Below are 27192 nucleotides of genomic sequence, written 5' to 3' on the forward strand. Positions count from 1 at the left end.
ATAAATTTCTTTTTGTGAAGGTGTTTCCACACTCCCATCACCCAGGAGAAGGAAAACAACCAGTATTACTGAAGAAAGACATCACCAAGATGGGCCTACACAAGTAGACCTCACTAAAATAACTCTTATCTGTCATTAACTTTTGCCACACATATACCCACCCAAAATTTACCACCCCTAGAAGCTCAAACCCCACCCTCACCCACTTTGTCATTTTCCCACAATTCACCTCCCTTTGTTAAAAGGGTATACAGGCTCTGAAGTGTATTCTTTGGGTTTCTCTCCTTTCCTGCAAAGGGCCTGTGTACATGCATGATAAACCTTTCCCCCTGTTAATCTAGCTCTATTTTCCTGTTATTTTCACCCGTCATCAGTTTAATTTGCAGGCCCCAGGTACAGAACCTAAGAGGGAAGAGAAAAAGTTTTTCCCCTCTCCTACATTCCCATAAAAGGTATACATAGCATGTAAAGTTTTTCCCTTCTCCTACATCTCCATAAAAGTTATACATAGCAGGTACTCCAGAGCAACAGGACAGATGGCCGTCCTGGGAAAACACTCCAGAGGACACCAATTCTTGGGTATGCCTGGACCCTCATACAGATAAGATGGGAGGGTAGAGGCCACTGAGTGGGATCCACAGATAAAAAGGGGGCCCCTCCAGGATGGGAGGGTCCTGACATCACCCACTGTCTGTCACCCCAGTCTTTGCCCCTCAACAGTGTCCAGACTTGAGTCACAGAGGCTGAGGGGCCATCATGGAAAAGAACCTACCAGTAAACTGCCCTCAGCAACTTCCTTACTTGCTTTCTACCCTTCTCGATACTCCCATTCTTCCTTGCTTCCTGTTTTCTGATTCCAGTTCTCCTACTTGAATCTTTATACTCACATATTGCTTTGGCAAAAATCTCTTGATTTTACATATGTGTGTGATGAAACACTGGAAGAAGTAAATACAGTTGAATTCGGGAGCTACAGAGGGCACATTTATTTTTCACATTAACGCCTTTTTGCTGTGGCTGTAAAGGTGTTGTAATAAGAATTTTGGAACCAATTTAAAATGTTTTCCTTCTTCCTATTGCTATGGCCCTGCTCCTTTGCCTTTGGTGGTGACCCTGGGGAGGGGTTGAAGACAAGGCCCCACCACTGACAGTTAGACATAAACGCCAGCAGGCGGCACAGGGACTAACAAGAAGTGCAGAAGGCACGGTTCCTGCCAGTTACTGGATTGAGGGCTATTGCTCTGCGTTGTGCTGCCTTTGATGGGGCAGAGAGAATAACGTGGGCCCCAGAGGGATGTGTGAAGCATTACTTCTATCATCTGTCTCTTCTATCTACTTCTTCAGCTTCACAGCACAAGCCCCATTCAGTTCAGTCGCTCAGTCATCTCTGACTCTTTGTGACCCCACGGACCACAGCACATCAGGCTTCCCTGTCCATCATTAACTCCCAGAGATTGCTCAAACTCATGTCCATCGAGTCGGTGATGCCATCCAACCATCTCATCCTCTGTCATCCCTGTCTCTTCTTGTCCTCAATCTTTCCCTCATGAGTCAGTTCGTTGCATCAGGTGGCCAAAGTATTGCAGCTTCAACTTGAGTCGTTCCAATGAATATTCAGGACTGATTTCCTTTAGGATTGACTGGTTTGATCTTGCAGTCCATGGGACTCCCAAGAGTCTTCTCTAATACCACAGTTCAAAAGTATCAATCCTTTGGAAGAAAGATCTCCTGGAGAAGGAAATGGCAATCCACTCCAGTATTCTTGCCTGGAGAATTCCATGGACAGAGGAGCCTGGTAGGTTACAGAGTTGCAAAGAGTCTGACCTGACTGAGAACACGCGTGCATGTACACCACAGAGATTGGTATATGCACTTCCTTGGTTAGTTTAAAAAGTCACCATCACCCACAAAAAGCCTGCCAGAATATTCCTGGATAAAAAGGACACTAAGGGCACATTCCTGTTGTTTTGGCTAAAGAGAAACCTTTAACCTGAAATTAGAAGACAAACCTGCTGCTACTGCTGCTAAGTCGCTTCAGTCGTGTCCAACTCTGTGCGATCCCATAGACGGCAGCCCACCAGGCTTCCCTGTCCCTGGGATTCTCTAGGCAAGAACACTGGAGTGGGTTGCCATTTCCTTCTCTGATGCATGAAAGTGAAAAGTGAAAGTGAAGTCGCTCAGTCGTATCCGACTCTTCGAGACCCCATGGACTGCAGCCTACCAGGCTCCTCCGTCCATGGGATTTTCTAGGCAAGAGTACTGGAGTGGCTTGCCATTGCCTTCTCCGAAGACAAACCTAGATAGTGTATTAAAAAGCAAAGACATCACTTTGTTGGCAGAGGTCCATATAGTCAAAGCTATGGTCTCTCCAGTAGTCATGTACGGATGTGACAGCTGGACCGTAAAGATGCTGAGCCCCGAAGAAGTGATGCTTTCAAACTGTGGTGCTGGAGAAGACTCTTGAGAGTCCCTCGGACAGCAAGGAGATCCAGCCAGTCCATCCTAAAGGAAATCAACCCTGAATTCATTGGAAGGACTGATGCTGAAGCTCAAGCTCCAATACTTTGGACACCTGATGTGAACAGCTGACTCACTGGAAAAGACCCTGATGCTGGGAAAAACTGAAGGTAGAAGGAGAAGAGGACACAGAGGATGAGATGGTTGGATGGCATCACTGATTCAATGGACATGAACTTGGGGCAAACTCCGGGAGATGGTGAGGGACAGGGAAGACTGGCATGCTGCAGTCCATGGGGTGGCAAAGAGTCAGACACGGCTTGAACAACAATAAAAAAGAGAAACCTTGCGGGTGTGCTGTGAGGATTAAATCAGATCATCCACATAATGGGCCCAGAGGAAGCCTGGTCTTTCCTCCACCCGGCTGCCCCATGCTCCCTCTGCCATCTGGTCCTCCCAGGTTGGGGCACTGGCGACCTGCAGACACCTGGGAAAATCAAGGCTTTGGGCCTAGATTAGCTTGACCACACTCCTCACTTCTCCTTGGACACCCAGGGCCCATTCCTCAAGCATCTTATCGTCAACACACCCACACTCCCCCAACCTCACAGGACTTGCCATTTGGTTTGCCAAGTTCCACCAGGAAGACTGCACACCAGCTGCCATCTGACCTAACAAAAGCTCCTGGACAATTAAAGTGACTTGGAATGCTCCAGCTAGCTTGTTGCATAATTTCTTTTTAAGGACCCATTGTTTTCCTGTGTAATATTTTCTTTTCTTCCAGCAGTACTTCTCGCTTCTACTTTCTTCCCTAAATGCAAACTTCATTTGCACGTCTTCACTTTTGATCATTTAAAAAGATATTTGGTTTATTCTTCATATGGCTTTAACCAGCTACTTAAAACTTTTCAGTTGTTATTGTTTAGTTGCTAAGTTATGACTAACTCTTTGAGACCCCATGGACTGTAGCCTGCCAGGCTCCTCTGTCCACGGGATTTCCCAAGCAAGAATACAGGAGTGGGTTGCCATTTCCTTCTCCAGGGGATCTTCCCGACCCAGAGATTGAACCTGAGTATCCTGTATTGGCAGGCAGATTCTTTACCACTTAGCTATCAGGGAAGCTCCAAGAACTTGCAGTGGCATTACGCTAATTTCTATACTATAATTTATATCACTGTTTTTCTTTTCTCACACTCATTCAGCTTCTCTTGACTTCCAATCAAAATTCCTTTGCTGGTTATTGTTGAAAGGATTTTTTGGTAGTATTTTTGGTGTATGAAAGAAGTTAAATTTCAGTTTCTGGTTTAAGAATACTGAGCAATCTCTCTACCTGAATACTAAGCCTCTTGATGTCTGAGTATGCCTAGAGTGGAAAAAAATTAAAAATGGAGAAAATGTGCAAGGTTAGATACTAGTAAATTCTCATAAAGGTGTTCTGAGAACAAATCAGGTAATATCTTAAAGACATTTTGAAATTCCATTAAGAAAAAAGGGCAATCTACTAGCACATAATGCATTATAAGGTAGTCTCCCTTCTTCAACTAGAACAAAAATGAGACAAGGTAAGAAAACTGTGACAGTGAAATGTGGCTATAAATAAATGAAATGATCTGTCTAGTAGACTTCAGTCTTTTCTCAGCCATTTGGCCTCGTTCTTCAGTAAGCAGTAGTTATGTGGTGAGTCAGCGTGTGTGAGAGAGAGAGAGACATCATACACAGTCACTCCTAAGCCCAAACTCATCCTCCAGAGACAGCTGTCAGGCACTTGCTTCCTGGGAACCCGGGGAACAAGAGGACAGTGTCCAGTTCTCACCATTTCAAAGAATGTAGTAAGATTTGGGGGGCACCAAGGATTGTCATTTGGGCCATAAAAACTGTAAAATGAATTTAAGGAAAAGCTTTTTCCTTGTTTCTCCACCACTGCCTTGCATGAAATATGCGAAAGGCAATTATCCGGCCAATCACGGCATTACTGGGAATGGCCCTTTTGCAGTGCTTTTTCTCTCAGCTGGCCAAACATCTTCCAGAGGCTTCCCCTGAGCAACTGGATGTTAAAGAGGCTGAGGATTGGAGCCATGTGTGGGTGGAGAAAACAGGAAGCTGGTTGTCCTAAATAGTCATTTCAGCCCAATAACCTCAACATGAGGCTACTCATTAACTAGGGAAGCACCACAATAAACCTTGTATTGACATGAACGACCTGCGGTATCCATGTCTCATCACAGCTGATAACTGAGCCAACCTCACACTTCAAAAATAATTGCCAGTTTACAATGTACCCTGTCTTGTTTCTCAGGACTGAAACAGGCTTTCCATTTATCACCTCGGTTGCTTCCACAGTAGCCTCCTGCAGGGAACAGGGCCAGATCAGAAGCTGGGTGCCTCCCTTCCCCCACACCATGCAAAAATCAGGAAAAAGATTTCCCCAAAGAATCAAGAAGCCAGCCAAAGAGCCCGAGTCCCTTCCCTGCCTCTCTGAGGTGTCTGCCACTGAATTTTCTATGAGAAGGCAGCACCACCCGTGAGGGCTCATGAGCAGATGATAAGACTGGCACGTTTTAATAGGAAACACCAGCGCAGCCCAGCAGGCCCTTCGCTCAGACTGAACCGGCCAGCCCCGTGCCAGCCTTTTACAGTCCTGGGAGGCGACAGAAAGAGAAGAAAACCGGTGTCGGTGGGGAGCTGGGGAGAGGGTGGGAGAACGTGTGTCCACGATCCACTTTATCACTTGATGAAACTTTAACATTTTTGCATTTCTGAGCATCCTAGCCCAAGACACACAGAAATAAGCAAGTCCTCCTTATTTTTAAATTACGAAGTCTTCTTCAGTCACACCTCTACCCGCTGCCCCATCCCATCCTTTTGTTATTATTCCTAAGGTAATTTAAAACAGTAAACCAAAGCCTCCCCAACGCTGCTAGTTTGCGCGCGGCAAGCGCAGCCCGTTTCAGCACCAGACTGGAGGACAGACGCCATAAGGGGCCCCCATGGTCCACTGACGCCGCCGGAACTGCTCCCAGAGCAGGTGTCCCGGTGATGAGGAATCAAGAGGGCTTCTTCGGGCCCAAAGAAATTTCCCCCCAATAAAATGACCAACTAGCCACTCCATCTCTTCCGCCACTACTAGCCCGTCCACTTCTTCAATGGGGGACGTCCCTGCCATGACCTACTTACGGAAACAGGCTCCCCAGGAGCTTACCCTGCTTCAAGCCGGACAAATGGGGCGACCGCGACCCCCAGGAGACCCCTTCAACGTTTCGAGTTGTCTGTCCAAACCTGCGCTCGGGTTTCCCAAGGGCTTTGCGGAGGGTCCCGGATTTGAGGAGCCCCCGCCGGGCCGCTGGTACCCACCTGTGCCGGCGCCGCAAGGGCCAGGCTCGCAGTGCGCGGCCAAGATTATCACAGGTGTGCGTTTCGCGAGCTTCCTCCGACAGCTGTAGGACGACGCAGGCACCAGACCCGTCTCTCCAGTTCCAGAGACGGTCCAGCCCGAGTCTCCCTTTTGTCTCCGGCTCGTCCCGAGCTCACAGGAGCAAGGGGCTGTGCCATCCTTTCCCCACCGACACGCCCCGACCGACCCGCCGGCGGGCGCCCACTTACCCGGGCCGAGGGCGCGGCTCACGCGCGGGCTTTGTCTCCGGGGAGGTGCTCGCGGGGGACGGCCAGACCGAGTGGCATCGCCCCTCAAGCCCGGCGCCGGTTCCGCTCCGGGACTCCCGCACCTCGATACTGACCGGCTAGCGGTGGAAACACGCGCCCCGCGCCGCCCCTCCTCCGCCCGCGGGGTCTCCGCGCCGCGTCATCGGCCCCGCCTCGCCCCGCGCCTCCCGGCCCGGGCGGGGGAAAGACCACGTGAGGCCGGGCGGGCGTGCAGGGGGCGAGCCCCGGCCCCGCTGGAGCGTGCAGTCACTCGGACACCAACCACTCTGTCTGCTCAGCACCCCAGGCCGGGTTCCGTGAGCGCGTCCAGTCCCGGCCCCCGGAGAACGCGGACCCCCGGCCCCCGGCCTCCTCGCGTCCACATTTTTTCGCGCCCCCTCCACGGCGGGGTCTCGCCGGGCGCCTGGGAAGGGCCGGGAAATCCCGCCCGCCGCCGTCGACGTCACTGATGCGTCACCGGGGCTCCCGCACCGGAGCTCCGCGCACTCTGCTCGCCCCTCGGCCCCGCTTCCCGACCCCGCGCTCAGCTCCGCGCGCCCGCGGCTCGACCCCGCGCCCCTCGTCTGGCCCCGCTCTCCACTAGGAGCGCGCGTCGCCCAGGGGCTGGGGGAAGGGAGATGAGGGGTAAAGGCAGGGTCTTAGGGCCGTGGTCCTCGCGGGCTTTGGGGACCAGAGCCTTTGGTGTCTTCATCCTTGCTTGCGGGTTAGTTCCTGGACCAACCGTGCTGGGCGCGGCCAGTAGCCATCCATTACTAAAGAATACATAATATACCCACCCCACCCCCATGGGGGCAGTGAAAGGAGAAATGCTTAATACACAAGGCGGTGTAGATTCACAGGGCATTGTCTCCATTTACCCGGACGTTGCTAAGTAACGGAAACGAGGGGACGACCGCGCCAGCCTAGCGCTTTGGGAGTGGGAACGAGCCGCGAGCTGTGCTCCTGGGCTGCGACCAGTGTTCGTAGACAGCAGAAGCTGTTTCCGCGGGGAAATCCTTGGCGATGCTTCATGCCTTCTGAACTGTAAGCGTTTTGCGATGGAGATGTTTTAAACTTCTCTGTTATTATCATCCTTTTCCTTTAGGGAGAAACAGTATAGGCGCCGTCCATTTTTCCAACTCCTGGTAAAATAATACAAAACCTTTGGAATAGGAAAGCTACGTTACACTTCAAGCAGTGTTAGCAAGATTGGTAGGAAAAGGCCAATACCGTCCTTCGTGCGGTAAAGGGCGCGCGGTTTCTTAGATCGCGAATCAGGGTTGACTTGACATTTGCCTTAGACAAATATGCACCTTCCAAGACGCCAAGTGTCTGACGCAAATGCAGAGGTCAGGAAGGCCCACCTGGGGCCAGCAAACATATCACACAGATTTTTTTTTCCCCACAGCTTGGAAATGCCCATTTAAGGCACATAATTAAACTATGGTAAAAGGACTCAAAAAAGCCACTGCACTGACCTTTTTGAAAAAGTGAGAAAGATATATGAGTACTGTATTTAAAATTCAACAAATCTAAAATTGGGCTCATTATTTCCACCCCAAATCGATTTCTTCTGTATTTCCTTGACTCAGAGGCACCACTCCCCAGGTAGCTGGCTAAGGTTGAATCCTCCGTTCCCTTAGTATCCCAACTCTCATCTCAATTAATTCTAATCAGTCGATTTTAAGGGAAATCAATATCTACACTTTCAGATTCCTCACTTATTTTATCTTTCGAATTTCTTACAATACCCCTTAAGATAGAATTGTCCTTTTTAAAGAGAAAGAAGAGGATCATTCGGAGCCAGTGGCTCCCCCAGTGAATCCATTGACCAGCAAGATCAGCATCATCTGGGGGCTTGTTAGAAATGCAAATTTTCAGGACCAAACCCAGCCCTGCTGAATGGGATGCGGCCCAGCAGTTGGTGATGTCAGCCTTCCTCTCCAGGTGATTCTGATTCTGTCTTATCTCTGTCCATCAGCCAGGACTGCTGTTTCACAAAAACTCAATTAACCGTCAAGCTAAGAAGAAAAGGGAATTTTATTTGAGCCAAACTCAGGATTACAGGAGAAGGCAATGGCACCCACTCCAGTACTCTTGCCTGGAAAATCCCATGGACGGAGGAGCCTGGTAGGCTGCAGTCCATGGGGTCGCTAAGAGTCGGACACGACTGAAGCGACTTAGCAGCAGCAGCAGCAGCAGAATTACAACCCAGAAGATAGACTCAGAAAGCTCTGAGAACAGTTAGAAGCCAAAGGCACAATCATATACTTTTTCCAGACAAAAGATCGTATATCAAAATGGCATGTTGATTTTTTACATGAAGTCCCCCAGGGATATAGGATATTATAGTCCAGGTAAGCCCATACATAACCCCCTACAGAGCTGAGAAATAAGCTTCTTAAAAGTAGCTGGTCTTTTAAGAAGTTACATTGATAGAATCAGAAGAAAGGGTGGAAAATTATCTTGAGGCATGCACTCCCATCTTGGAGAACCATCTTGATAATATGCAACAGAAATGTGCACTGCACATTTGGGAGGGAGGAGGTCCAAATGGACAGAAAGAGACAATTTTGTGTTTAAATTTTCTTGTCCTGCCTAAAAATGTAAATTTTATTTCCTTAGCTGTTGTCACCTGCAACCTGGCTCCAGATCCTGGACATCCATTTCCCTTCCTTTTCCCTGGGGTCTGATATCTTTGATATCCATATAGCCACACAGATTTCTTACAATGGTGTTTGCATGATGTATCTTTTCCCACCCTTTTAAACTTACTTGTATCTTTAAAGAGGGAGTCTCTCTTCTTGGAGGCAGCAGAGAGTTGGATCTTGCTTTTATATTCAGCCTGACAAACCTGGCCTTTTAATTGGAGCGTTTGGATCACTTACTTCTTATGTAATTATCATGTGTTTGGGTTTAAATCTAGAGTCTTGCTATTAGTTTGTTTTCTATTTGTCCTATTGTTATTCAGAAGTTTTCCTCTTTTTTTTAAATTGAGGTATAGTTGATTTATTAATACAATATTATATTTGTTTCAGGTGTGCAACATAGTAATTCAAAATCTTTATAGGTTATACTCCATTTAAATTTATTATAAATATTGGCTATATTCCCCATGCTGTATATCTTTGTAGCTTATTTATTTTCTAGATGGTAGTTTGTATCTCATAATCCCAAACCCCTATCTTGCCTCTCTCCAATTTCCTCTTCCTCATGGGTAACCACTAGTGTGTTCTCTATGTCTGTCTGTTTCTGTTTTGTTATATTCATTCTTTTTATTTTTTAGATTTCACAAATAAATGATAACATTCAGTATGTCTTTATCTTATTTATTTCACTAAATGCCCTCCAAGTCCATCCATGTTGTTGCAGATGGCAAAATTTTTATACTTTTTATGGTTGAGTAGTTTTCATTCCATTGTGTATATATATATGTTTATACACATCTTCTTTATCTAAATGCATGTGTTGGTGGACACTTAGGTTGCTTCCATATCTTGGCTATGGTAAATAGTGCTGCTGTGAACATTGGGGTGCTTTGTATCTTTTCAAATTAGTGTTTCCATTTTCTTCAGATTTATGCCCAGGAGTGGAATTACTGGATCGTAGATCCAACCAGTCCATTCTGAAGGAGATCAGCCCTGGGATTTCTTTGGAAGGAATGATGCTAAAGCTGAAACTCCAGTACTTTGGCCACCTCATGTGAAGAGTTGACTCATTGGAAAAGACTCTGATGCTGGGAGGGATTGGGGGCAGGAGGAGAAGGGGACGACAGAGGATGAGATGGCTGGATGGCATCACTGACTCGATGGACGTGAGTCTGAGTGAACTCTGGGAGTTGGTGATGGACAGGGAGGCCTGGCGTGCTGCGATTCATGGGGTCACAAGGAGTCGGACACGACTGAGCAACTGAACAGAACTGAACTGATGGTAGCTCTAGGTTTAGTTTTTTGAGGAACCTACAAACTGTTTTCTATTGAGGCTGCAACAATAACATTTCCACAACAGTGCAGGTGGGTTCCCTTTTCTCCACACCCTCTCCAACATGTATCATGTGTAGACTTCTTGATGATGGCCATTCTGACTGGTGTGTGCTATACCTTATTGTGGTTTTGATTTTCATTTCTCTAATAATTAGCAACATTGAACATCTTTTCATGTGCTTGTTGGCCACCTGTATATCTCCTTTAGAGAAATGTCTATTTAGGTCTTCTGCCCATTTTTTGATTGGGCTGTTTGTTGTCAATTATATCTCAATAAAACTGGAAAAATTTTAAATAAATCACATAAAATCTAAATTTTTTTTCATTTTGGATACTTGATCTCTAGAATTTCCATATGGTTTTCTGGAATCTTTCCTTTTTCTCATTAGATTTGTTTTTCTTTAAATCCTTGAGCATACTGAACATATTTTAATAACTATTTTATTATGCTTCTCTCTGAATTCCATTTTCTTTCCTTTCTTGGGGTTTGTTTCTTTCAAATAAGTTTTCTCCAGTTTAGGGTCACATTTTCTTATTTCTTGCCTTATCTAGTAATTTTTAAATTGGATGCTAGACATTGCTAATGTATGTTGTTGTGTGCCTAGATTTTGTTGACTTAATAGGGACTTTGTCCTGGCAGGCAGTTAAGTTCCTTATGGATCAGTTTGATACTTTGGAATCTTATTTTAAAGGACTTCAGCCTCTATTCTAAGACTAGTTTAGCCTTCCTACTGTGATATGACTCTTCTGAGGTATTGACTGGATACTTGTATGTTCAACGAAGTCTTTTCCTCTGATTGGTTAGAACTCAATTCCCCTGGGAGCTCTAGGACTTGTTCAGCTTACAGCTCCCTGGGAGTTCTTTGCTCAGACCTAGGGGATTTCATCTTCTGCACACACGACTTAGCATTCAGCCAGAGTCTCCAGGGCCTCCACAACTGGGAACCTGGTTCTCTTTGTCTGGGCAGCAACCTTCTGATGAACTCTGTGCCACAAATTCCAGTTTCTCAGCTTCCCCAAACTCTAACCTCTGATCCTCATTTCAAGACTTCTGTATTCTTCAGGAGGAGCCCCTTCTGCACCGTGGCTTGTAAGAGCCTCCAGGCAGAAAGCTGAAGCAACAACAGGATTCACTTAGTTTAGCCTCTTTCTCAGGGATCATGGATCTGTGTTGCGTGTTTTCCAGTTTGAAAATCTTTGTTTCACACAGAATCTCCAGTTTCCAGTTGTCTATGATGGCAGGGTGAGTCTGATCCCAATTTCCCCAAAGTGGATGGGAGCAGAAGTCCTTAGTTTATCTTTTTAATTTCCCCTCATTCCCTCACTTTCACCTTCTGGCCCTAACTCACTGACCACTTTCACTTTCTTATACCTTTGAGTCTGGGCAACACTGGTTTCCTTCTGCTGCTGCTAAGTTGCTTCAGTCACGTCTGACTCTGTGTGACCCCATGGACTGCAGCCCACCAGGCTCCTTCGTCCATGGGGTTTTCCAGGCAAGAGTACTGGAGTGGGCCGCTATTGCCCTCTCTGCTGGTTTCCTTCTACCCTGTCCAAATCTAGTAAGTTTCCTTTTTCTTCAAAATTTCTTATAAATATTTGTGTCCAGTATGTCTAACTCCTGTCTAACTAGGAGTACACATGAGTGGATTTTACTTGGTTATAATAAAACACTGTGTGTACAATATTATCTATAGAAAGCACATAGATAATTAGCTAATCCTCTAAGAAAACAGAAGTCTTGAAATGAGGATGAAATTAGCTAAGTAACCATTTGTATTTAGGTTATGTCAACAAGTACGAAAATTCTAGGTTTTTTCCTAAAAATCTCAGAAAATGTAGTCTTTTTTCTTAATGCTCGAAATGGTATTCTAATGATAAAGTTTTTTTTTTTTTTTTTTTAACAAAATTAAGATCTGAGGATGAAAGAATGACTTATTGTGATCAGCCTTCAGAAATTTTGATAAGAATAATTTACTTTGGAAATAAGCCAAATTTTGCCACAAAACACTCTTTTCTAAACTCATCTCTCATTAACTTTGTTCATGAGAGAAAAAACAAGCTCAGCACTTGAGCAAGGATACTGTAGCCCAGACTCAAATGATCTCCTGGTCATTTTTGGCCTCAAAGGACACATTGTATTATTTAGTTTCTCTGAAATAGCTGAGTCGCAACCCAGCACCCCCAAATGGGCAGGATGTATTTTTCTGTTCAGCTCATGGCACCCCACTCCAGCACTCTTGCCTGGAAAATCCCATGGACGGAGGAGCCTGCTGGGCTGCAGTCCATGGGGTTGCTAAGAGTTGGACAAGACACAGCAACTTCACTTTCACTTTTTGCTTTCATGCATTGGAGAAGGAACTGGCAACCCACTCCAGTGTTCTTGCCTGGAGAATCCCAGGGGTGGGGGAGCCTCGTGGGCTGCCGTCTATGGGGTCACACAGAGTCGGACACGACTGAAGCAACTTAGCAGCAGCAGCAGCAGCAGCATGTAACACAACAAAATCAGTGGTACCTCCTTTCCAACTCAGTGTACAGTCAAGTGTATATATTTTATATCGACAGATGTAGCTGCTTTTAAAATTGTGAAGTTTAAAATTGAATATAACCTGGGATGGGGGAAGCTGATAAATGCTATGTGTGTTTGTACTCTGTGTGTGATACTCTGAAATACAAGTTTACACTGAACCTAAAATCTCTCTGCTTCCCTTTGACCTCAGTCTTGGATGGTTATTTCAAATGGCCGTTCTTTGTTTTACTCCCCCATCATCCCTCCCCAGCCCAACTGCTCAGGCAATTTTTTAAGCCTGTTAATTTTGAAATGCTTTGGCTTCATAGTATATGGAGTGTTGACCTAACCAGTATATTACAAAAAAAAAAAAAAAAAGAGTTGCTCAAGGATTAGACAGTTTCTAAATAAATAGGGATATTTTGCCTCCAATTTGGGAGACACTGGAAATAGTTGAAGAATAATCAGCAAAGTAAGGGTAACGTGGGTAATTCAACACCTCCAGCAGTTTCAATGTCCAGATGTTAAGCTATTGAATTTCTTTTCTCCCTGCTCACTTTTCTAAATATTGCCTTGTAACCGTTCTTTCACTTTTGACAATTTAATTATAATGTATCTTGGTGTGGGTTCCCTTGGGTTCATTTGGAAGTCTCTGGGCTTTCTGGATCTGAACTTCTGTTTTCTTCCTCAGGTTAGGAAGTTTTCAGCCATTATTTCTCCAAATAAGTCTTTTACCCCTTTCTTTCTTCTCCTTCCGGGATCCCTATAATGTAAATATTGATCTACTTGATGTTTTACCACAAGTCCTTTAAACTCTCTTCACTTTTTTTAAATTCCTTTTTCTCTTAGCTGCTCTGATTGGATGAGTTCCACTGCTGTCCCTGTCTTAGAGTTTACTGATCTTTTCTGGTGCTTCGTTGAATCTATTGTTGAACTCCTTTATTGTATTTTTCAGTTCAGTCATTATATTCTTCAGCTCTGTGATTTCTGTTTGTAGTTTCTTACACTTTCTCTTTGTTGAGATTCTTGCTCTGTTCATGCATTGTTCTTGTAAGTGTCAACAAAAACTAATCAACAGTCAATCTAAGAAAAAATGGAAAATTTTATGTGAGCCAAACTGAACACTGTAGCCCAGGAGACAGTCTCTCAGAAAGCACTGAGACCTGTTCTGAAGAGGTGGGGGTGAGGGAGGTCAGGATATGTGATTCTGGTGATGAGTACCTGAAATCGAGCGTTCATCTCAGTAGAAGGGTGCTGCCAGCCATGACGAACAGGCATCCTAGTTAATGGATCTAGTGCTTTTCCAAGTTGGGAAGATCTGTATAAAAAATTTCTCCTGAAAATATCTAATTATCATAGGGCCAGTTCTGTCAGTTTTCCAGAGCACGGAGTACCTCATCCTGATCTTCACCCTGAATTCCTTTCAAAATGTGTTATAGGTCTGTGACTGTAGGGGCTCGATTCTAGGAGAATTGGATGGTAAGCAACGTTCTCTATTGTACAGACCCTTCCCTTTTGGTCTTAATTTCAACCAAGATTTGGGAAGCATTTTGTCTTCGTATGCTTGGAATGCCCACCCCCAGGTCAGCCAAGGATTTCATTGCTAGGCCACTTACTGTGCTATTACTGGACTAGGCCACCTTAACAGTAATCCAAAGCCTCTGGACCACCTGTCTTAACTAGTCTGTTACGGTCCTGAAAATGGTTCCTTCTGGTTGCTTCTTACCATTTCTAGAGTTAAACCATTACAGTCACTGCTCTCATAGAACTATAAATCTGGTCAGTTGTTTCAAGTTGCCTAGTCATCTTAATTTTTATCTGAGGCTCAGTCATACATTTGGAAACGCAAGAAAGAATAATCTTATAATATAGCTAGTAACATTAATAAGATCCTGAGTAAACATTTGGGATTCCCAGGTGGCTCACTGGTAAAAGAATCCGCCTGTCAATGCAGGAGACATGGGTTTGATCCCTGGGTTGGGAAGATCCCCTGGAGAAGTTATGTAGCTGTTGCCAGGAGGTGGCCATGGGGAAGATCTGGGTCACACTAAATGCAGATGCACCATGCACCCTCTGGGGAGGGAAGAGGAGGCCCAAACCTGCAGAGAAATAGTTTTATGTTTAATTTTTTCTTGTCTTTCCTTAAAATGTGAGTTTTTATTTCATCAGTGCATTGTCCTCCTGCTCTCAGTGAACATCTTTATGACTCTTCAGCAGGGTATAAACCTTGGCCTCGGTCAACTCTCCCCTACCCCCTGATGTTGCTTGTATGCCTGTGTGCAAAACCAGTTTTAGATTGTCAAATGAGCCTCATCTGGGGAATTTTCAGGGCAACACTTCCTTGTATCTTCCTTTCCTTGAGACCCTTTTGATGTCTTGGAGAGGGAACCCCTTCGAGTTGTCAACACTGGGAATGTGGCTCTGCTGTCTAACAGAAACACAATTGGGGACTTCCCTGGTGGTCCAGTGGTTAAGACTCTGCCTTGCAATGCTGGGGATGTGGGTTCAATCCCTGGAGCGGGGGGACTAAGATCCCACATGCCATGCGGCATGGCCAAACAAGACAAAACTCAGCTGGCTCTCCCCCAACTTCTAGGGTAACTAGGGCTCCTCAAGGAAGATGGGGTGTTTTGATGGACCAGTTGGGGAGCCCCCAGTCTGGTTCTTTACTTAATGGGAGCTGAAAGGAAGGAGGTTTAGCTCAGGTCTTCCCTCTTTCTTGCAGTAAGCGCATTGACTAGGAGCCAGCTTTGCTGGTGGCCTGCATGTCTCACATCCCACGTTGGTGGCAGGGGGTGCCGACCTGTGAAGCTTTATTATTCTTTCCTCCTGGGTTCCCTGAGGTGATGTGCAGCACTGCCACAGACAAGGCGGCTTGCTTCTTCATCTTTTTCTTCTTCTGTTACATCTTGGTTATTGAAAACCTTTTAAAGGCCACCTCAACCATTCGGGAGGTGGGGGTGTTAGGCCTTGCTGTCATCTTCTGAAGTTTGTGGTGAGTTATTTGGAGCACTCAGGGCAAAGGGAAATAAATATAAGGGGTCTTCAGGGGGTCCTTTCTACAAGGAGAGTGAGGTCTTCTTCCTTGAGTTAGCAGCTGAGCAGGCCTAAGTCTGCACTTTTCCTGGAGTCCCTGCTCTGGTTAAAGGCCAGAAGCATTGCACACAGGGAATCTCATGCCAATTCTCTTCTCTCATAGAACAAGCCTAGTTGGAGCATGGTGCTATGACTTAACGAGCCATTCCCTGGCCATTTCTCCTGGTCACTTAGTTGGTGTTGTGGCCAGACAGCATTACAAAAGAAGAAACGTGTTTTTTCATCACTGAGGTGGAGCCACAGTTTCCAGTGACTCATAATGCACCCTGATGGACTGGCCAAGGGGACTGATGTCTGGTTGCCCATATCCTTGGGTCTCAGTTGAGGATCTGCCTCTGACTACACAGAGGTCTAGACTAAGGTTTGGTGGAGACACAGATTCTGCTGTTCTTAGACCACTGAAAACTTCCTTCTCTGGAGAGTTGGTCAGTAAGTTCTTCTGATTGGTGAAAGTGTATACTCAGGTCTACCAACCCTTTACAAATAATTCGTTACCAGGACCCTCTAACAGAAGTCAAAACCAGGGCCCCTTTGGGCTGTCAGAGCCAGGACCCTCTAACAGAAGTCAAAGCCAGGAAGAGACACACAGATTATTTCCCTGAAGCCTTTAGTGATCAGGTGTCCTGATCAGCCTCCAGGACTCAGGAAGACAGGGGTGAAGTTGGTATTTCCCATTTTATCAAAAATACGAGTACTCTTTACACATGCACACAAATACAACAGTTGCTCAGACAAAAGATCAGACCAGTGCAGCCTAACTATTCCATTCCCCCTCTCAGATGGAGACCTGACGACCAGACGGTGATGCTCCCAAGAGAGAATGGCCCAGATAGGCTTGTATCCTGGAAGGGCATGAACCTGGGGGGATAACCCCCAGTCCCCGCAAGCTGGAGCAACTAACCCCAAAATGGACCGAGGGCTGACGGTGAGTCAGAATACTCCTCAGAGTTCCCACAAGTGACATGAGCCCTGGCAGCTCCAGGGGTCACGAGGGAGGGGCTGCCCAGCCGAGGTCCACCTGCCGCAGGTACAGGCTCCTAGCTGGCTTGTCCAAAACCGTTGCCAAACCCTAGGTTGTGTGCCCAACGCACAGCGAGACCAAACAAACTGAAACATCAGATTTTGGAACAGAAAAGGGTTTGTTGCGGAATCAAGCAAGATCGGGAAGCTGGTGCTCAGAAGACCCGGACTCCCCAGTGGCTTTCAGGCCAGGGCTTTTAAAGATAGTGCTAGCAGAGAGGGTTGTAGGATGTGCGAGCAGCTTGCGGACCTTCTCCTTCTGACTGGTTGGTGGTGAAATAACAGGGTGATGTTTCCAGAATCTTACCTTCTGGTTCTAGCTGGTCTGGAGTCTACATGCTTGTAGTCAGCATGTAGTTACTGTCCTTGACCAGGTGGGAGGCCTTAGTTTCTTAGAACAGCTCAAAAAGGCTGCATCAAATTGTGTATTTCCCTTAAGGAGGAACGGAGTCCTGCAAGTTACCAATCTCAGCAGTAACTGCTTGAGTTTGCTCCATGGAAGTGAGTGAAGGCCTTCAAGACTAAAGGTTTTTGTTTTTCTAAAGGCTGATTGGAGGCTGGACCCTCAGGCAACAGCTTTTAAGGCACACAAGTAGCCCTCTTTCTGGGAAAGACTGGGAGAGGCGCAGGAAGCCCTAGGATGTAGTTAAGAAGTGCTTCTTTGCTACTGTCCCATCGAAGCTGTGAACACAAGCCCTGCTGGCCACTACAGCCAGGCCACAAGGGATGTGGCCTCTGGATGGCAACGCTAGAAACGTCAAAAGCGCCTTTCTCTGAGACGCTAGAGACCTGGGCAGGACAGAGGGCCAGCATGGATGTGATACCCACCAGCCTCCCCAGCGCCTGCAGTGACCTCAGGATGTGTGCTTAAGCAGCAGCCCCTCTCCTGCCCCACCGCTGTGAAGATAAGCTCACAGGCCTCTTTCCTGGAAAGACGGGAGCTTGTCTGCTGCTTCTATACTGTTCCCTGGGTGGTAGCTGGTTAAGAACTGTTTCTCCATTTGTTACAGTCCTGTGGGACCTGGGAAAGTAAGCCTGGTAGGCTACCAGAGCCAGGGGATTGAAGGGGCATCCCTCTGGGAGGCAGCCACAAAATCTGGAGCCCCAGACCTGTGCCTTCCTAGGAGATCCTAGGAGAGGAGAGGCTGAGCATGAAGATGGTGCCTGCTGGTCTCGGCTGTCTTTGGGGAGTATTTCAGTGGCCTCTAGAAGTGTGTTAAATGCCTGCTCCTCAGGCTTTTGAGATACGCAACATGCCTCTTACCCAGAGAAGACTGGGCCCCTTTCAGTCTGAGGCATCCGTGCTGGGCCCTGAGGTGCTAGCCTGGTGGGTCTGGGAGAGCCCCCAGAGACTTGTTTCTCAAATGCTATAGGCTCATGGGTCTTATGGACTAGGCCCACTGGCTTTTAAAGCTAGATGTTTGGAGGGGGGGTGGTGCATCTCTCAGGTACAGGTCTTAAAATCTGGGATGCCAATGTGGGGTTAAAATCTTCTCCTCCTCAGGGAGCATCTGGGACCTGTTGGTCCCCAGTCCTGACCGTGGGCTGCTGGGCTGGGAGTGGGGTTTGTGGTGAGAGCATGTCTCAGCCTCTCCTACCTGTTCTGATGTGATTTTGCTCACCAGCTTCTCAAGTGTTGCTTCACAAGCTCTTGGGGTTCTTTCAGAGGGAACTGTTCAGCGTGGAGCTGGGGAGTCAGGGTGTCTGTGGATGGGGGTGGGCTCAGGATCGCCCCATGGCACCCTCTGGAACGGGAACCCCCTGCAGCTCTTCCGTCTTTGACTCAAGACATTAACAAGTCATCCAGACTGGTGAGGAGCAGATCTGAGGGGCTAGGAAGTTTGTGGCCATACCACCCTGAACGTGCCCGATCCTGTCTGAGGGGCTGGGAAGAGCTTCCCCACTGCCCCTCCCTCCCCCTCACCTATATGTGGGCTTGCACTGTGTACTGAGGAGCAGAAGAGTCCATCTCAGGCTTGCAGGTAAAGCGAGGACATCCGGCTGGGCCAGATCACACTGACACACGCTGCTCCTGAGTTCTTTTAGGAACAGAGACTGAGAAGCAGGTGTGCTCTTGGCTTGAGAATCCTTCAGACACCGCAGATGCAAAGCAGAAAAAAAGAGTAATTCTGTGTTCCTGGAGTGCGGTTGGGCAGATGGAACTCACCCACTGTTTTGTAGGGCCCTCCAGAGAAGCCGAGGCGTTTCCTTCACTGGACACCTGCTTGCTGATGGTCCTCAGTCCTTGGCAGACGGATGGCATGGAACACATCAGAGTTCATTTTCACCTGTCAGGGTTCTCTTCATCCATTCATTATCAATGACAATTTGACTTTTCTGGATCCCCTTGATCTAGATTGAATTCTTCAGTTATATTCTCTCAGAGGACCGTCTGCTCCTCTTTCACAGCACTGACCACGTTTGTAATGACTCACATCGTGTTACTGACAGCATTTTCTCTAGGAGTGCAGGGAACCACTGTACCTCAGCACTTAGTGTGGCCCCTGGTACAGAGTAGGGGCCCAATACAGATATGCTATTGGTTGGGGAGAACAAGGGGAGGGGCAGATATTCTTTTTTTTTTTTTTTTTTTTCAAAAAAATGAGTGGTTTACCTTAGGATTTCTGTCTAAACTCCATTTAAAGGTTAAAACAAAATTTCTCACAAAGACCACAATTCAGAAATGAAAGTTATCCTTTCCAGTGACATAAATTTATAGTGAGGCTAAAGAGAAACTATATGAGTTACCAAAAAAAGCCACCAATTTGAGATGTGGTCATAATATTTAAACTGTATTAAGAACAGGTCCTTAAATCTATTTTTATGAAATTTATTCCCAATTTGAAGTGGCAGTGTATACAAAGGTAACAGAGCTTGTGATAATTTACAGAAATATTTGCTACAGCATGCACATTATGACGTGTTTCAAACATATACATATTAAATTCATGCTGAATAAATAATCCTCCCAATTTATTTTTTTATTTTTACATAAAAATATAATATTGCACTCTTAACAAGACCAGTTATTTTGCATATTTTCTCTTCAGATAAATGATGAAATTCAGCTTAAAAAAAAAAAAAAAAAGACTGAGTAGCAATCTGTTCTAATAAGGAACTAATTTAAAGTTCTCAGTAGAAAAATGAATGCTAGACAATAGCTGCATCTTTTTTTTTAAACAAAGCAAATCACTTCAACGTGAATAGGAGTAATTTCATCTCTGCACCTAATTGGACCTCAGAATTAATAGCTGGTCTGTGCAAACCATGATCTGAATGCAGCGTGGAGTGTTCTTACCTATGAATGCAACGGAAGGTTACCAGCACACGTGGCCACTTGCCTCCTCTTGTGTTTATCTCGACAGCAGAGACTTTGGAATTGTATATTATACAGTTTTTAAGCAGAATGTTTTAGAAAGTCTGGAAGTTACAAAAGTACTTCTGTAAACACTATATGAATTAAATTTCCAAAACAAACACGCAAGTTATTCTTAGCCAGGAATATATTTTTTTATCTCATGGTAACATTACTGAGCTTATTTTACAGTGTTTTCAAAGCCAATAAAGCAGCACCCCAAGTACTATCCTGATAGAAACAGACTATTGCAGGGTTCAGGAATTCTGTCTTTATCATGTGTAAGTTTGCTGTGGAGTACACAGATTTTTCTACTGTTCCTAGAATAGGTTAACAGAAACAGTGGGAACTGCTTTCTAAAAGAATGATTCTGCCTCCTATTTAAAACAAAGGAAGCTATCTCCTGTTCTTTGTAATTCTGTTTTGGGGAAGAAAACTCTCCAGCATATTAGATTAAAAGCCTTATCTGGATTGCATTCCTAATACCTGTGCAAACTTCTTTTGTAGTGGAGGCTTTCTGTTGCAAACTGTTAAGCATTCAGTGCTCTGTAATGCTAGATATTAAAAAGAATGATCATTTTGTTTATTAAATCTTAGTGCCTCAACTAAGGATATTCATTATCTAGTGTTGCAGATTTTAAGTACAATTTTTATGAAGAAACAGAATGTGTCTGAAAATCAAAGATACCTGTGTTGTTGTTTGTGGCCGTCAAACAAATTCTGGTTCTACTTTGAGCTAAGAAGGCAACAGGCAAAAACTGCCTAACACTGAGATTCAAATATTCAGATATTCCAAAAAATGTTTGGTGCAGAGGCACCTACTGAACTCCTTACTGCTCAAAGAAAGCAATAATGGAGTCCTGAATTCTCTCTCCTTATCCTTCCTTTTTGGGGGGAGGGGCAGGTATGTGTGTTATCTTGGCAGAAAACTTTTAAAATATAATCTTTTAGAGCAAATTTTATGTAAACAATTAGCTAACCAATTTAAATTCTACTGGGATTTTTTGGGGGAATAATAGAAAATAATAGAAAACAGAAATAGATGGTAAGTTTTTCTTTAGACTCCTCTATGGAAAAAAAAACTTCAAGGATATGATTTTAATTTACTGTGCCAGACTTCAACCTTGATACAACTCTCCAGATCATCACTAAATTAGAACAAAGCTTTCCTTTCAGGACCTTGTGAGGCAGCAGAATTTTGTGGAGATGGATAGACTGTATCATTACTTGGATTTGCTTGGTCATCCCTGTCTTCAGCTTTGACCTCCTGAAACTGGCGAAGTCAGTAAATGTAGCCTGAAGTTAAAGTGCTGTGGAGAGTGCAGAGTTCCCCTCACTCATCCGGCTGCGTAGCTGCTGAGGAAGGAATAGAACATTGGATGTTTCAAGCGCTGCTGGTCCTTCCGACACCAGGCGATCACAGTCCCATCGCTGTTCGCTGTATACAAATGGTGGCCATCACAGGAAAATGTAAGGCTGTTAAAAAAAAAAAAAAAGAGTCCTGTTTCTACGTTGTGTCTCTGAAAATTGTATCGGCATATTGGTGATCATGTGGAAATTGGGTGTAAGAAGTTAAGAGCCTTTACTGGAGCAGAGAGACAGACAAAACAACCACCTACAAGTGGTTTTGATTGTAATAATATGGTTTAATGGTTCTGCTGCCAAGTTTGTGATGCTCATTCTAACCAGGTGATACAGACTAAAACCAAGATCAAAAGATTGGCACACTCTGATCCCTCTTTGCATGTTTTCTTTTCCTTTCCTATTTAGGGTTATTACTTAACAAATACATGGGTATAGGAAACTTCAAAAAATATAACAGTACTACATTTTCTCTATATAGAAATAAATGAGGATTATTTTATGGAGGTATTTTATTTCCCTGAAAGAGGAAAAGATAAAAAATGTGTTATTAATATATAATTTCATTTCATTACACTTTACATTTAGTGGACTAAAAATAAATTTATTTTAATGCAGTAAAATTTGAATCACTTACTCCAATTGAGTTTTTAAAGTCATATTTGTTAATGGAGCAGAGGGTAAGAGGTTGTTTATCAGTCTTGTCTAGCACACTCCTATAGCTATCAGTCACCATTATGGTATTTTCAATAATGAAAGGAAAAAATATATAATTTCCACAGTTCAAGAGGCGTTCCCAGGCATGATCCCAGCACACCCTTATGTGAGGCTCTGAACTCCTGACGCAGATTTTAAGCTCCATGAACACAAACGCTTTGCCTCCTTCTGCCATGGGGTCCCAGACATCGTGGTGTTTGAAAAATGGCCAGTTGTTTATAATGATCCTCCTTACGTTCCTCTTTACTCCTGTGTGCTTTACCATCTCTCCAACAGAAACAGTCACAGAGTACAGTATGAAACAGGGAGGGGTGGGGGAGGTTTTACCTTACAATAGGCTTATCTGATTTAGGAAATGTAATTTCCCGCACAGGCTTTAAGTCCCAAGTACTCCATAACCTAGAGGAAGAAAAAAAGTCATCATCTAATTACACAAACTCAAGTTTCCTTTACTAAAAATTTAACCAACGTTTTTATTTGTTAAAAATCATCTGGTAAGGAAACACAATAAATGATTAATGTGGTTAATTCTGGGCAGTTTGCTCAGGTGGGTATGGGATTAAGAATACTTTGTGTATTTTCATATTGTTAATCTCAACAATTAAAAAATGAAGATCATGGCATTCAGTCCTATCTCTTCATGGCAAATAAATGAGTAAACAATGGAACAGTGACAGACTTTATTTTCTTGGGCTCCAAAATCACTGCAATGGTGAATGCAGCCATGAAATTGAAAGATGCTTGCTCCTTGGAAGAAAAGCTATGACAAACCTAAACAGCATATTAAAAACCAAAGACGTTACTTTGCCAACAAAGGTCCATCTCGTCAAAGCTATGGTTTTTCCAGTAGTCACGTATGGATATCAGAGTTGGACCATAAAGAAAGCTGAGTGCTGAAGAACTGATGCTTTTGAACTGTGATATTAGAGAAGACTCTTGAGAGTCCCTTGGACTGCAAGGAGATCAAACCAGTCAGTCGCAAAAAGAAATCAGTCCTGAATAGTCACTGGAAGGACTGATGCTGAAGCTGAAGCTCCAATACTTTGGCCACCTGATGTGAAGAACTGACACTTTGGAAAAGACCCTGATGCTGGCAAAGACTGAAGGTGGGAGGAGAAGGGGATGACAGCGCATGAGATGGCTGGATGGCATCACCGACACGATGGACATGAATCTGAGTAAGCTCCAGGAGTTGGTGATGGACAGGGAAGCCTGGCGTGCTGCAGTCCATGGAGTTGCAAAGAGTCGGACACGACTGAGCAACTGAACTGAACTGCACCTTTTATAGTTAAACAATATAAAATTTCAAGAATGTACAAATTATTATTTAGAAATAAAACAGAAACACCAGAAGAACCTATATCCTAAGGTGATTTTAAATCTCTAAATATTATTATGTTTAGATAGTAAACAATATTTTTTGAAACTTCTATGTCCTTATGAGCAAAAGGACACAAAGAAATCAAACTCCTCTTACCTTACAATTCCATTTTCTAATCCCCCAGCAATCACATTGATAGATATTCCCTCAGGCTGGTTAGAGAAAGCCACGGAACAAATGATCTCTCTGCAGTGTACGTGTCCAACGAGGTCCCCATTCACTGTCCAGAGTCTGAGGTCACTGCCTCCACCAGCTAAAACACCACAAAACCCCACAGGTCACCAGGGTGTGGCTGCTGCAGAGCCCCCCACATTGGGCCCCAGAGGGGAATCCCTGAGGGCCTCGCTTGTCTGTTTGATGAAGTTCATAGGCAACTTGTGACTGGAGAGTGTATAAGTGAAATTGCTACATAAGGCACACGGAGTTGGCCTATTTATCTAGAGATGATGACTAGTGAAAAAAATTAAAATAAAAAATTAACCTACAAGGTAGAGCAACAATGGAAATTAACCATGAATTTCTTTGTAGTCATAATATCTTAGCATACAAACTGCCGAATCTAATTCTGAAAGTACCTATAAAGCTAAACAACCTCCAAAAAGAGAAGAAAATATTCTGTGAAACTACAGTATCTTTAAGAAGTGAGTTATGGGACTTCTGAAGAAGAAATAAGTTACAGTCAAAGTTGAGTTAAAAACTAATTCTTAAAAAGAAAGCTAATTCTTCAGAATGTCCAAGAGTGAATCTTATAAATCAATGTCTTATTAAATGGATTTTTTTCTTTTCAAAGACCAGGAGTAATCAACTTTTTGTAGTTTTCCAGGCAATGGAGGAGGCAGTAATTGCTAGCCATCCTCAATAAACTGGGGCTGGTGGTCTGGGGCCTTATGGTGATGTGTCCAGCCTTTCTGGAGAAATGTTCTCATACTGATAAAGAGAAAGGTTAAGAGGCATGATAAAGTTGGGATGACATAGTATGTGTTGCCACACTTTATTTTATCTCTCCATTAGAACCAACATAAAAGTAGAGAATTTATTTCTCTCCTTTATTAAGGCAGTGAAAAGATTTCATATTTTATAGCAAAGAAATAAGTATTAGAAATACTTCTTCACCTATAGAAATGCTCAAGACCATCAAATACCACAAACCAAAATGTCTAGTGTGTTGCAGTATTATTCACAACAGCCAAAAGGTGGGAACAACCCAGATGTTCATCAAGAGGTGAATGGATGAACAAAAGGTGGTATATCTAACAATGGAATTCATTTTTATTCAGCCATAAAAAGTAATTAAGTTCTGACAACAACATGGATAAATCTTGAAAATGTTATGCTCAGTCAAGTAACTGAGGGGGTAGGAGAACTACCCGCTACTCTGAATTTTAGAATATTATATTAACTTTATAGTACCACTGGCAACAGGAAAAGGCTATGAACTCTAGTTGAAATGCATGTATTTTTGATATAGTGGCAGAATGATTTTTAAAAGTACAGAAACCATCTACTATAATATTTACATAGTTTAATAAATTTTATATCATCACTATAAAAACCACATCCCATAATAAGCCGTGGGAAATCAGGATAAGGAAAGAATGAGTTTGCCAGTGTGTCTTTAGCCTCAATACAGAAAATTTTGAGATTATATATGTGTATACACACACATATACATATTATATATTATATACATACACATACATATATATTTATCTTAAATTTTGATTTTAAAGTTACTTGGATGGTTCTCACTAAAGAGTCAAGATTTTTTGATAGGTTAAATCTGGTTAACTTTCTTCCCTTCCTGGAGTATAAAAATAGGAGAATGAAATGTAGTCCAGGTCACTAAACATAAATTTGTCCTCTTCTAAAAAGTCATTACTTTTATCATGCTCGCGACCAAATGCTCTTTATGACTCCTCTTGTATATGTATTGAGAGGCCTCAAACAAGTTGAGAAGGCCTTTTTGTTCAAAGTGGGAAGAAAGTTCTACCCATTACTCTATTATACTGTGCGTACTGCCTATGGACACTTGAATACCCTGCTAGTGAGTTGGTAAATATAAGCAAAAGTAATTTGGTTTCTTGTTCCCATATGAATAGCTGATATCATATCACAGATATAAATCACTACTGGCAGCTGGAAAGTAATTAACTTTACAAAATTCAGCTCCCTCAGGATCAGTTCCAACTTCCAAATGTTGCCAAAACAAGAAAGTAGAGAACTCTAGATAAGTCATCACTGTATTTCACCCCCCAGATCCCCTCTTGATGTGTGTGACACACTAAAAGCCTCTAATGCACAAATCAAGGAAGAACAGTTAGAAAGTCACCCATCATCTGTGCACACTTTTATTACCAAAGTCAACTATTTAAGATCTTTCTCTTTAGTTATGCTGACTGGGGAATAAGAATGTGTACATGACATTCATTATGACTGGAGGCTAAAGCCTGGCAAATATTAATACGTCACATCTGAAATCTTGAAGCATGACTGGAGACATTACTTTTCTTGAATATAAGAATGATGAGTGTGGTATGGTAAAAAAAAAGAACTCTGAACTTTGACCCACGAACCTGGCATAGAGCTCCTAAACTCTTGTTAATTTACTGTCTTTTGTATGTTAGGGAGATGACTCCTGGGGAGGTCCTAGACAGCTTCAGGTAGGGGCTGGCCAGCAGAGAAACTGCCCTTATAGCACCTCCCACCTCTGCCGAGGGGAGAGGCGCTAGAGGCGGAGGTCAGTTCCTAATGGCCAATGATTGAATATACCAGGCCTACATAATGGAACTTCAAAAAAAACCCCTAAACAACAGGGGAGACTGATGAACAGAGTCATGGGCCAGGAGGGTGGTGCCTTCTGATTCCACAGGAACAGACCTCTGGACCTTTTCTTGTGGCTGTTCACTTTGTAATGAACTACAGTAGTAAGTACAGTGTTTTATTGAGTTTTGTGAGTTGTTGGAGAGAATCATCGAAACTGGTGGGGGCCTTGAGACTCCCACGTTTGCCAACTTCAACTAGTTAGTGCCAGAAGTGAATTGCACTGTTGGACACCCATTTGGTGTCACAGAACCGGAGAACAGTTTAGTGTCTGGAAAGACCACACATTTGGTGTCAGGAAAAAACAATATAAAAAAACGCAAGCAAAGGATAAAACACCACCCACTGCAGATGTGTCAAAGATACCTGTACTGAGTGGACAAAAAGAAACAGTTTTTTGAAGACTCCTTTCAATTAATGGAAATGCAAACAGAAAACTTATGAGCTTGCCAACTGTTCTTACCTACTGGATGCATCAAGTTTTTTAATACATATACATGAAAATAAAACTAAAAGCCAGACCTTTGATTAGATGATCTTTCTCATGTAAATTTGGGGCACATTATACCTCCATTGTTATTCTGTAATACTGTTTTGCAGGAACTAGAAGACACACATAATACAAAGCTGATCCTCTGCTGATGCCCTGGAGAAGGGTGTGGCAACCCACTCCAGTATTCTCACCTGGAGAATCCCCATAGAGAAGCCTGGCAGCCTACGGTCCATGGGGTCGCAAAGAGTCGGACACGACTGAGCAACTAAGCGCAGCCAATGCCTAAATTGATGGACTCAATCTTCGACTTTATTGTATTTTAATACACATATGACAGAGGATGAGATGGTTGGATGGCACCAC

General features: G+C 44.0%; 2 protein-coding genes and 2 long non-coding RNA genes across 12 annotated transcripts in view; 2 read left to right on the forward strand and 2 right to left on the reverse strand.

Annotated features, from left to right (window-relative positions):
* GNG4 (G protein subunit gamma 4) overlaps window positions 1–7715 on the reverse strand; it is a 66786-nt gene extending 59071 nt beyond the window's left edge. For all 8 annotated transcript variants that reach the window (XR_008717197.1, XR_008717195.1, XR_008717200.1 and 5 more), the window contains exons 1-2: window positions 7575–7715; window positions 6380–7238 (exon numbers count right to left, since the gene is read on the reverse strand). The gene's annotated coding sequence lies outside the window, so the exon portion shown is untranslated. The remainder of the gene's footprint in view (window positions 1–6379; window positions 7239–7574) is intronic.
* Window positions 7716–7930: 215 nt separating this feature from the next.
* On the forward strand, window positions 7931–27065 carry LOC129657997 (uncharacterized). Its single transcript, XR_008717215.1, has 4 exons — window positions 7931–8043; window positions 16461–16606; window positions 21233–21526; window positions 26937–27065. It is a non-coding gene; the product is annotated as an uncharacterized LOC129657997 (long non-coding RNA).
* LOC129657992 (uncharacterized) lies at window positions 8050–10394 on the forward strand. Its single transcript, XR_008717214.1, has 2 exons — window positions 8050–8453; window positions 9672–10394. It is a non-coding gene; the product is annotated as an uncharacterized LOC129657992 (long non-coding RNA).
* LYST (lysosomal trafficking regulator) overlaps window positions 19516–27192 on the reverse strand; it is a 175658-nt gene continuing 167981 nt past the window's right edge. For both annotated transcript variants that reach the window (XM_055588773.1, XM_055588766.1), the window contains 3 exons: window positions 23613–23769; window positions 22463–22534; window positions 19516–21532 (listed from right to left, as the gene is read on the reverse strand). In XM_055588773.1, the coding sequence (XP_055444748.1) occupies window positions 21394–21532; window positions 22463–22534; window positions 23613–23769 (368 nt within the window). In that variant the 3' untranslated portion in view covers window positions 19516–21393. The remainder of the gene's footprint in view (window positions 21533–22462; window positions 22535–23612; window positions 23770–27192) is intronic.

The sequence above is a fragment of the Bubalus kerabau genome, chromosome 1 (assembly GCF_029407905.1).
Source record: "Bubalus kerabau isolate K-KA32 ecotype Philippines breed swamp buffalo chromosome 1, PCC_UOA_SB_1v2, whole genome shotgun sequence".
In the NCBI taxonomy this organism is placed as follows: domain Eukaryota; kingdom Metazoa; phylum Chordata; class Mammalia; order Artiodactyla; family Bovidae; genus Bubalus; species Bubalus kerabau.